The 12311-nt window shown below is 35.2% G+C and overlaps 1 protein-coding gene across 1 annotated transcript in view; it reads left to right on the forward strand.

The window, feature by feature from the left end:
* The window catches only part of LOC148304683 (uncharacterized), a 74678-nt gene extending 62866 nt beyond the window's left edge, over nt 1–11812 (forward strand). Inside the window, exons 12-15 of the mRNA XM_088267834.1 lie at nt 578–1737; nt 2043–3707; nt 9495–9595; nt 10618–11812. Of these exons, the coding sequence (XP_088123960.1) occupies nt 578–1737; nt 2043–3707; nt 9495–9595; nt 10618–10936 (3245 nt within the window). The 3' untranslated portion in view covers nt 10937–11812. The remainder of the gene's footprint in view (nt 1–577; nt 1738–2042; nt 3708–9494; nt 9596–10617) is intronic.
* The last annotated feature ends 499 nt before the right edge of the window (nt 11813–12311 follow it).

Genomic DNA, 12311 nt, shown 5'->3' on the forward strand with positions numbered 1-12311 from the left:
GAATTTATATATTAGTTTAAAACAAAGAAATATATAATATGATATCAACGTGCCAAAAAAGAAAAATTTATTATATTAATTCAAAGAATAAAAACCTATTTTCTTCTTGCTTTTGCACTTTCAAGTGTGTTTGCACATTTTTTCTTAGTAATTCTGTGTTTAAATCTTGAACCATGATATTCCAGTTTATATTATAAAACATTTAAATAAACCCTCACTGGGTTTTGTTGTTACTGACATATTGAGACTTGTCATTATTCATCAGTGTGATAATGTTGATTAGAATGAAACCAAGTGCCAAGTGATAATGATAATAAGAACAAAACCACTGGCCTAATAAAACAAAAGGTATTTAACTGTTATTTCATTGTTATGTAAATTAGTTCTACTAAGTCAGTAAAAAACTTGTGAAAACTTCTTATTTTCTTGCAAAAATTAAACCCTATATAATCGAGACAAATCTTTTATTGTTATGAAAGTCAAATCTAGCAAATTTGCAGGAATTTAATAATGACCCACATTCTCTTTATACCCTTTTGTCTTACTGCCAAGTGATACAGATTGTCTGAACGTTTAGGTACTCCATCACCACGGAAGAAAAGAAACAACTCAACGCCAACAAAGAAAAATGCCGCGGAAAAGAAGCAAATACTCCAGCAGCTAATAAATCCAGCATCAAGTCAAAACCACAAGCGCAAAGTTAGTATGGGCGAGCTCATACAGATGAGCGAGAGACGAGCCAAGGAATCTGAGGATGGGAAGTTATCCGAAGCGCAAGAAACTAGCTTCGCAAACGGAGAGAGATCCACACCCAGCACTTCCACGGCCATCAGGCACCTCAGCGACCCAAAGCTGGAGAAGAAGGTCACCTTCGCCAGACTGCTCAATAAAGTATCCGCCGAAATGAGCTCTGGCTCGGAAATAGAAATCGGAAACTTGACCATAAATCAGAATACCAAAGTCAAGTCCGCTAGCACTCCGCCTTCGCCCGCAGCGGATTTACGTTCCTCCCATCATAGTAATTCTAGCAATCAAGGTAGCGATTCTTTGTCTAGTTTAGAAACGGCTCTGCCCGGAATGGGCCTGCGAAAATTCGCAGGGCGAGCCAATAAGATATCTAGCGCAGATTCCATATTGGCTATGTTTAGAAACTTCTCTTCGACCGCCACCGGCTTGAGCGTGGCTTCTTCGATAGTGATCAGCCCTTCAACTACTCCGTCCGCTTCTAGCCCCCAAGACGATATAGCCGGAGACGACGATTCCACAACCTCTTCGATCCACACTCCTATTTCGCTATCGAGTGGTTGCCCGGATTCACCCGTTTATTACAGGCAATCTAACTCGCAAAGTAACACGATCGAAGTCCCGGTCTTGGATGTGCTCACAGCCCATAAAGCTACAATATCAGGCTGCAACCTGCTACATCCTCCGTCTATTCTGTTAGAAATCCCCAGTTCTATCAACAAATGCTTGTCTCCCATACGGGAGTTACCGACACCCCTGCCCTCCCCGGCTCTGACGCCCATCATGCATAGAAGTCAGCCGTCGACGGCGGAATACGAAGATTTAGGCATGGATAATAGCGATGATCACATTTCACTAGAAATTCCATTGACTGATGATGAGGAAGAAGACCTTCATAGTCCGAATATATCCATCTTGTGTCAGGATGGACCGCATGGAGCTGCGGAACAACTGTCAAGAAATAACTCCAATGCATCATCTCTAAAACTAAAGGTAAAAATAAAATATTTATAAAATGACAATCAGAAAAAATATCAGTGTTTTCATAGCAATAGTGGTTAGTGTCGTAGACTCTTGAATCAGAGTTTCTCGGTTCGAACCCACTCTACCACATTTTGATACCTATTTCTAATAAAGAGCCGCTTAAGCTCAAAAAAATTGTATGAAATTAAACTATTTTTGTAAATAATAAAAACACAATTATTTCTCTTTAAATTTTTTTTTTTAAAGACTGAAATTTGTATGAAAAACTGAGTAGGAATACTTGCTTCCTGCATAAAAAATCGTCACATTTCCAGATGAGGCCATCGCCGATTGGTCGAGATACGCCGACACCGTCAACTCAGATGACCGACGACACCCCGAGTCCTCTGACCCACGACAGCGAGAGAGAACTGAGTAGCAGCTGCGGGCGAGCCACCGCTTCTCCGCGGGATCTCAGCCCGACTCATCCCAAGCTCGTCATTCCGCTCCTCACCGTAGAGCAGCCGTCTCCCACTCGGCACTACCCGACCGGCCTCATGTTCGCCGGCTCCCCACCACCTCAGCGAGCTTCCATAGGAGAAACCAGTTTCCACTTCCCCAACAAACAGCAGCAGAAAAGACTGCTGAAAGAATTTGAAAAACCGACTTCACTGGATCTCGCAATAGCCCCGCCGCTTATAACGATTACTTGTAATATGAGTGAAGCAGAATCGGATGCTGACTCTGTTTCTCCGGCTACCAGGGCTCCGAGACAATCTCTCGCCCCTCCGGGCCCATCCACTATGTGCTATTTGAGTCCTTTCTCTATATGTACTCGCGGCGATCGCACAATCTCCGACTCGAACCTCAGCTCTTCCGGGTACAGTTCTATGGCAAGTCCAGGCCCATCTAGATGCGGGTCCAACAACCCACTCTGCCCGTCTGAAATGGAAGATCCCGGCTCAGGGCCCACGAGCCTCCATCCCACCCTGGGACACCGCAGACCATCTCCGTTACTTAAAACGAGATCCAATCCTACCACTGGCAGTTCTGTAACCAATAATCCCAATGAACAAAAGAGACACTGCAGAGGCCGATCTGATTCGGAAACCTTATCAGATGACCCGTTACTAGAGTCCAATGATGAAGGAATCAGCACTGATCATTTGGAAGAGAGAATAGAAGATACCGATTTGAAAAGTGCTAAAGAATTAGAAGTTTTCTTAAAGAACGAAATGATCGAATCGGAGAAAACTTCTACGTCACCCGCGACGCAAGTTCCTACACTTATCCCACCCAAGTGTATTACAAAGTGTGGTAGTGTTGAAAAGGGACTCGATAGACTCACGATTCCGACTTCTGTAGCAAAAATGTCCTTACAGTTGCCGTCTATAGTGATACAATCAGATTCCAGTTCTATATGTGATAAACTTTTGAGTCCGGTGAGTTCGCGTAGTGAAAGCCCTTTGAGTGATAGAACTATAGGCCTCGGAAGGTTCTCTCCCCATTTTTACGGTCGTAATAAAGATCTATTGCCTTTCACTGACTCTGACGGATTATATGATTTTCCGAGTTCGGATTGTGTTCACCAAAACAGTAGCGGAAGTAGCAATAAGATCAACATGATGTTGACATCTCAGCCGCACAGAAAGTCAACAGGCCGGAGGAGAGAAAGGAAAATATCTCGAAATAATACAGGTAGTAAGACTCCTAGTCCTACGAAAGCTCAGCTGCCGCATTCGATGCAGAACCTATTAGATGTTCCGGGAAAAGACGTGAACTTCCGTACGCCGGCTCCCAGAAAGCTCAGTCCCAAGAGAAGATCCAGATCGCAGCAGCCAGTGAGTTCCTCTTCCTCTTCGGAAAGCATCACTTCAGCCAGAGAAGTGACGGTGCGATTATCTCCCGAGCCCAAGTCTTCCCAGAGCGCTGAGGGTATAGCGGGACTGTGGCCCAAACAAGAGTGGGCTGCGGAAGCTTCCGGAGAAGAAACGGGAGAGGTGAGAATTCACACAATTCTTTTCAATTGATAGCTTCGAATCAATGTGTCTTAGATGCTGTATGATAAAAAATGTTTTATTTTTTACTCTAATTTTGAAAAATTTTATTAATAAAATTGTATCTAAAGAAATGGTAAAAGTACCTATGAACATTACAAAAGAACGATTTAACATTTGTAATCCCTTCAATAGCTAGCTATTATATTAGTTTTTTATTATTATTTTTATTTCTATACTTTAGTGCCAATATATGTCACAGTTAACAGATTTGAGTGGAATATCTTTAAAAAATTATTTGATTCTAATATTATCTCATTCTATTTTTATTCCACAAGTGTATTGAATTAATATTACAAAGAAAAAATTGTTAAATGGTCCGTCTCTGCAGCATAATTGTAAGCCTATTTAGCTACCATGCTGGAGGTCCCAGGTTCAATTCTCAGAGGGGTCAAAATAAATATATGTTATCTTCTCTCTCATTCTTTTAATATTACTCTGGACTGGTACCTATAACGCAGGACCGACAACTTTGCCTTCATGCAATTATAGATCAAGATAACTCTGCGCCAATACGATGCAATGCCCCATGCATCATTTGATGCAAATAAGGGTTAGAAATTAATTTTCGATTTGGCATTAACTTTGTAGAATAACCTGATTTAAATTTAAAAATAAAACACTTCTATAAGTCGACTTTTTTGAGTTTATCAATGAAAACAGGACTAGTTTTGAGAACTACAAAAGTCCTCATCTGAATGAAAATATAAACTGATACATATTGCATTTTCACCCGTTGATGTAAAAATTTGTAGTTCTCAAAACTAGTCAGGTTTACATTAACAAGTGTTATATTTTATATTTAAATAATGATAAAAAACATTTTGGCTCTCAAGTATAGATTTAACTTCTTATTTTTTGTTTTTTTTTTTAATTTTATTTCTTTCTTTTAGAATAAGTAACGAAATAGGTTCAAAATATCAATTACATAATTTTTTTACTGTATTCCTAGACTCTAAATATTGTAACTTTTTACATTCGTAAATATTTTAAAATAAGTAAATATTTAGGTACTCGTATGATCCAGTAAGGACCACAAGTGTTCCAACACAAGAGATTGTGGGATTAGACATCAGCACTAAAATGTGAATATTCAGTTTTATGAAGTCTTCTGCTTATTCGAAAAATTGCAGTAAAAAAATCAACCCTAAATTCATTTCATTGCTTCTATGGAGGATTTGGGGTCCTGTGTGAAAATGATAATTACAGTCAAACCTCGATATAAGAGACCTTTATATGAGAGAAACCTCTTTAGTAAAGAGCTGGGTAAGGTCCTGTCTTATTTATCGTAACTGCAGGCAGTTGGTAGAATTCCATTTTAAATTTTTGGGTAATATATCCAAAATTAAACAGGGTTTTTGGATTAAATTCTACTTTATTTACATGTATATGATAATATGTGACGTGTTTTTTCTTAATAAGACATTATCAATGGTAATGTCTTAAAAAACTAAATGCATTACATATTATTATATATATGCGAATAAAAGTAAAATTCAATCCAATTACCTAGTTTAATTTTGGATGCATTACCCAAAAACTTAAGGTCCTGTCATTTATCCTCCTGTTAAGTATGAATAAAAGAGAGATATTTCTCTTTATAAGAGAAAAATATCCCAGTTCCTTAGGTTCTCTTATATCATGGTTGGACTGTAATATAAAAATTTAATTCAATATAATTTGACCGTTAGAGTGCTGAGAATCGATATATTGACTCTGGTATACTTTGCCAAAAGTGCGGCCTTTTTAAACTTTAAAAATATAATAATAAGAATTAAAAATAAAATCAAGCTACTTATTGAACTTTTTACTGTGCAACAGATCTTTTTAGGTAAAACCTGTTTTTTCTCCATTTGAAAAATATTTAGTTTTTTAAAAAAATTATTAAACAATACCTTTTCTTCAAAATGCAAAAACATCACTTTCTGCCGTGTAGCGGGTAAATATTAAGTTAAAAATATGCCGCTTTTTCTGGGATATAGTACATTTTTTGGGCATTCTGAAAACATGTGCAACTGAAAATTGTCAATTTTTTATAAATGACATTGTTGAAAGGACGGCTGTCCAAATTTAAAACACAGTAAGGGACATTTTTTTGTAGTACGTTTTTTTTGCATTTTTGGACTAAGTAGATTTTACTTAGTCCAAAAATGCAAAAAAAAACATACTACAAAAAAATGTCCCTTACTGTGTTTTAAATTTGGACAGCCGAGGAGTGAGCGATATATGTTCTCCATGAATATCAGAAAGAAATACTTAAATTGGTCAATATTTGGTAAAAAATAATGTTGATTTTGTATACACCTAGTATAAATACCATTTTTGCAACAACAAAAAAACAATTTTAGCACACATAACAGAAAATTTCTTAGCACTAAAACGGTTAATTATTATTTTCCTAATCCCTAATTCCTCTCAATGGGTTAAAATGTAGATATCTATTGGCTTGCTCTTTTATCTCAGTAAAAATAAAAATATGCCCAATTAGTGTAAAAATATCTTTGCAGAATTCATTTTGAATTCAAATAACATTATATTAAGTAGGTATTCATATATTATTAAACGCATCCGCATAATGTTTAGTGCTTGTTAATTATAGAAACTACAAGACATTTTTGTAACATCAGTTAGACTGTCGTTTTGCAAAGATTAAGAAAAATAGTTTTTTTATAAAATTTAGTTTTATTTTGAATGCATTCATCAATTGAAGGTTTGAGAATAATAAACAATTGATATAGTGTGGAATCAGCATTAGAAGCGTACCCATAATGTAATGCTGCTGCGTCACATTAGTATATTATCATAAAAAGCTTTTAATATATCCATAGTATTAACACGTTGCTTATGGCGTTTACATATTGTGCGTTTCAGAAACCTTTTGTTGTGGTGCACATGCGTGTTGTGCACAATTTTGTGCATTTCAGCTTAACAAGAAAAATAAGTCTTTAACGTCTAATTTCATGTCATTTTGATTAGTTGTATAGTGGATAGGTGTCACTATAATGTAAAAATATTATCAGTTTTTTTCTGGCATCATTATTTCAATACAATCTACAGTCTGTTCACAGTTATTTTACCTCTAGTTTTTTTTTTTAATTATTTATTTGGCAGTATAAATAATTTAAAAAAATAACTAGAGGTAAAATAACTGTGTAACAGACTGTAATATCGCTCGCGTCAAATTACAATTCTTTAAAAAAACTTCACCGTAAGCAATGTGTTGATAGTTAGTTTTTTTATTCATAGATTTTCAGAATGGTTTGATGGAAAATTAAGACACATACAGCGTACTTTAAATTTACCGAGGCCAGCTTAATTGGAATATTTGATTTAAAAATTAATACATAAATGGATATTTGAAATACCATATTTCATTATACACAAAATAACAATTTTTAATTTACTTTATATCCTCACTAGGTTTTCTCATATGGAGGGCATATTTTACAATACCTGTTTTTTTACAACAAATATTTGATAATTATTTATCTATCATGAGTCATGTAATCATAGATGATTTATTTTGAATCTACTCTCCTGTAAATCACTCACTTCAGACAGTGTATAATTGAAAGGTACCTAAAAACATAGTTAAGTGGTTTGCACATTTGCTTTTGTCCTAAGGTCTCGGGTTCGATACCCAGGGGGGGTCAAAAAAAATTAATCGGGTTGTGATCCTGTGGGTAGTGTTGCCGACATTGAGTCAAGATTCTGGGTTTGAATCCACTCTACCACAACTTGGTGCCTGTTTTTAATAACAGACTGCTTAGGCCTATGACAACGATGTGAAATTTAAATATTTATGTGTACACTAAGAACAAAAGTACATATTTTTTTACAAAATAAAAGAATCTCATATACGTATTTAAATATAATTGAGATTTTTCACTGGAATATTTCAATTCATACTACCCTGGACTACTGAATATTCTGTGAGTAAATTATCAATTTAACATTCCATCCATTGGTGCAGTGCCCTGTGCACCGTCTGGATATGGATTGGGATAAAATAAGAAAAATTAGAATATTCATTATTAAATAGTAGAGTTTCCCTGAAAAGAAGCGCTTAGAAAAAAAACTTTAAAATACCATATGATGCAGTAGCAAATCCCATAACTACACAAATTTATTAAAGCAAATCTATCTAAAAATGATCAACTGACACAAAACGAGAGCTGTCGAATTGCACAGTGCTCAGTGCACAACTAAGCATGGTTTATAATTGCCGTCATCACTGCCGGGAATATCTTGAACTGATTTTTTTCACTGGCGAGTGTCAGATTAATGCAGTAACTATCAAGTGACAATATTTTGAGTTTGTCCAAATCTTTGTTTACATATCTGGGTTTGTCCACTTAGAAGTTATTTTATATTGAAATCTCAACAAGATGAAGAAAAATATGGAAGTATGCGTATTTACAGGGCTTACAACCTATCATAGGTTGGTTTTAAAACAAGGTTTTTGTTGGATTGAATTCTACATTTATTTATGTATATCTTAATATGTGACGCGTTACGTCTTCTTAGGAAATTATCAAACACTTATGTTTGATAATGTCCTAAGAAGACAAAATGCGTCACGTATTAAGATATACATAAATAAATGTAGAATTCAATCCAACAAAAACTTTGTTTTATTTTGGATATATTACCCAACAATTCAATTCGGAATTCTACCAATTGTCTGCAGTTACAATAAATGGTTTAAGTCTATTACTACTTCATACATGTGTAGCATTCACCATTCTACCCATGATTGACAACCACACAATTTTTTTTTAAAACTCATTTTTTATCCTCACTACATAATTTAGGTATTGTGGTTGTCAGCGGGCGCGTTGAGAAATTTCTCTTGAGCAGGCGCATGTCATAAATTTTATGTCAATTTTAAGTTTTCTGAACGTAAATTGGGTTTTCTTTATAATGAAATTGCTATTTTGTAATAAAAAATAATAAATGTACTTTAAAAAAAATATATACATATATCTTTCACCATTGTGTAAATGGATTTTTTCCAATTAAGAATTCTTCCATTGTTTTCTCCTCTTTTCAGTTGGTCTGACATGTTTTCCTGTTAAAACACGTCTAAAATAAATAAAAAATACATTAATCTATAAAGGAAACAATTTAAATTAAAAAAAATAGGAAAATTAGTTTATTTCCACATAAAATACAAAAAATACACTTTAAGAAGTGATTGTTTTTTAATTTACGCTCAAAGGAAATTTCTAAATTTCAATGAAAAAAAACTTCTTATCACACTAGGTACGTCTGTAGTTTAGAGAGACACTGACCTTCGAATAGGTCGGAGCTCGATGCTTGCAATCAAGTGGTAAGGGTGGAGGAAGCGATAAGGTGCATTTGTCATAAAATTTATGACAACGCGCCTGCTGGTAGGTTAATCATGGGTATGTTACACTCTCTTTCTCTCTCTCTCTCTCTGTAATGGCGTTACAGCTTATATCAAACCTTGGCCTCCCACAACATTCGCTTCCAACCCCTCCTATCCTCAGCAATAGACTACCAGCTGGATCTTCCCACTTTTCTCCTTCTACCTGGGTGTCATGGTGAATGTTACACGTGTATAAAATGATCACTTAACTCAGCCTATCGAAGACCCTGTAAATACCCTGTAAAATTCCATATTCTTCTTCATCTATGTCGACATATCAATATAACAACAAGTCTATTAATATATAATACTGAGCTCAAATAAAAATTGGATTCTAGGATGTTTCTTCCCGTATGCTGCCCAAGAGTCCTGTGGCTGAGGAACTGCCTAAACCTGTTAGGAAAATCAGTCGTATGAGGACTATAGGACATCAAATACGGTGTGTAACCATTTTTTTCAAACCTTTACCCCTTTCCCATGGCTGGCTTAAAAAAAAGCTTATTATTCATAATGTGTTCACATCTCTCCAAATATAGTCAAAGCAAAAATTCTTTTTTACAAATTTAATTAGTTCTTAAAATTGTCTTTGAAATTTGGTTAAGCATGATTTGGTAACATACTTGTATAGAAAATAATACCTTATTAATAATTATTGTACATAATAATGAGGTGCGAAGTATTCTATATGTGATGTGATGTATGAATACCTAGCTCTCTTAAGGTGTTTGTGCACTACACGGAATTTCACCGTCCAGGACTTCAGTTAGCGTGATAAAACAATGATTGGCTTGGATGAGCTTGTGCTTTTGTCCATCTTTCTTCAGATCGGTGCTCTTGATTGGTTTTATCGGACTGCCGGACGATAAAATTCCGTGCAGTGCACAAGCGGCTTAAGACTCATCAGAAGATTGTTTGTGAATGAAAAACTTACTTGTTCACAGATCACAGTTTATTAATTTAAAGTTATAAAATAAAATATAAGTAAGCACTATTTTTAAGAATAATATTACTAGAAAATAACTGAATTTAGTTGCTAATAATTTTATGATGCCAATGTCTTGGTTGCTGGCTCCAATGTCTCGAGCAGTGGATGAAGGAAGGAGAAAGGTTGTTTTTTTAATTACCTAACGTCCAAGTGACTCTGAAATCTAGCTACGGCTTATGCCACACCGCTTATCATTACCCTACTCAGGCTTCAACTTTTTAAGTCTCATAGCCTGTTGCACAAGCGCGTGGGTTTTTTTTATGGACTCCTGCGTTCCGTACGCAAGGCTAACAACCTGGTAGGTTTACTTGTTTAGGTACTTAAAGGTGAAAAATTATAATTAAGGTGTACAAGAATCGCAAACAGATTAGACTCAAGACAAATTTTTTAATGTGCGTATTTGGCTCTTTGGCTAATAAGTTTTCCGACCACTGAGCTAAATAATCCAGTTTATCTCATGTAATTTTCTCTTGTAGGTTCTTACGTCGTTTGGAGCAGAGTCTAAAACAGCGCGAGCGTTTTACAGCAGTTGGCAACTCGGACGAAGAAGGTGACGAGTCTTCCAGCGTCACATCACCGCTCCTGCAGCAGAGCAGGGCCCCGAGACCTCAGATAAAGAAGAGTCAGAGCATTGGCAGGATGCAACCGCCTAGTGGAACTGCGCCGGCGCAAACCCGACCCAAGATATCAAGACAGAAGAAGGGAATCACATCCACTACAGAACTGCTGCAGTCTCAAGATGGTCCATGGAGAGCAAACCTTGGCATGGCCGGGCCAAACGATATATCTGATTGAAATGTTCAAAAACCCAAACAAGCTGTGTTTCAAACTTAACCCACAACATATTTTAAGCTCTTTTTTATATATAAGGGACTATTTTCAAATTCAAAGAGCCGTCTAACTAGAAACCAGGTCTCCGATGTATTTTTGACTGTTTAAACCCTCTTGTAAGGTCAGGTTCTCCTGACAAAAGAGTGATCTACAACCTTGAAAATCTGTCAGAAAGAGAGACTTAAAAGGGTTATTAAAATACATTATTCTGATTATTTAAGGGGTTACACCACCTAAGTTTACAAGATAAATAATTTAATTATTATCCGATATGAAAAAAAAAATTAAAATAGAATGTCTCTTCCTCTCGCAGTTGGATGAACTCTTTAATTGTAATAAAATTATCAATTAATCAGAATGTAATAATTCATCTTTGGCGATATTTACTTTCTTAACAAATTGTTAATTTCTTGAAAATGCCAATTTTATTACTTAAACAAGAAAAGAGATTTTGTTCCATAACCTTCAATCTTTCATGTCAACAAAAAAAACGAAGTGTCGCTGCACTTAATTAAAAAATTTGTAAATATACACATTTAAAAAATGACTGAAAAAGATTTACTGGGTTGTGTTGAATGTATATACTTATTAATAAAACATTTGGGGGCGCATTTTGCGAGAATTTAGTGAAGCATTTAGTTTATATTTAAAATATCTAAAGGGGAAAAAATCAATGAAATATATTCTTTTATAAAAATATTATTATATAAGTGTGTAAAGAATGTATTGCTTCAATAATCCGAGATTTCATTATTAAAAATGCTAGCAGATACTTCTTAGTCAATTATGCACCGTAACGAGCATGTGTCTATTTCTTAGTTATAAAAATGTACTGTAAGATTTGAATGGGAATCTTTCCCGAGATTTATCCAGTGGACATACTTTTCCCCTACCTAATATAACATTTCAAATATATTTGAGAATACGTAAAAGGGTCCATGCTTCGAAACTTAAGATTAAAAATGATAATTTTCAAAGATTCATATTAATGTTATTCATATTAATTATTCACGGATTGAACATGGCAAAGATTGATTTCTTATCGTGGAATACAAAGAATTTTTATGTTCATGCGTAACCATGTACAGTACACTCCCGATTTTCCGGGATCGGGTTATCTGGGAAGAGAATTATCCAGAACACTTATTTACGGGAAAATAATATATATTTTTTTAACAATAGTACTTATAATGTTGAAACGTGTCGAAAGCCGAACGCATTTACTGTCCGCAATAAAAAATAACAGTGTCTCACTTTTATATCATGTGCATGGCTTAAAATATTTGTAAAATACTTACAAACTTAATCGTCATAATATTTGTGATAAAAATTCTCCAGC

The sequence above is a fragment of the Brachycentrus maculatus genome, unplaced genomic scaffold, assembly GCF_059751285.1.
Source record: "Brachycentrus maculatus isolate JH-2025_06_01 unplaced genomic scaffold, ASM5975128v1 h1tg000306l, whole genome shotgun sequence".
In the NCBI taxonomy this organism is placed as follows: domain Eukaryota; kingdom Metazoa; phylum Arthropoda; class Insecta; order Trichoptera; family Brachycentridae; genus Brachycentrus; species Brachycentrus maculatus.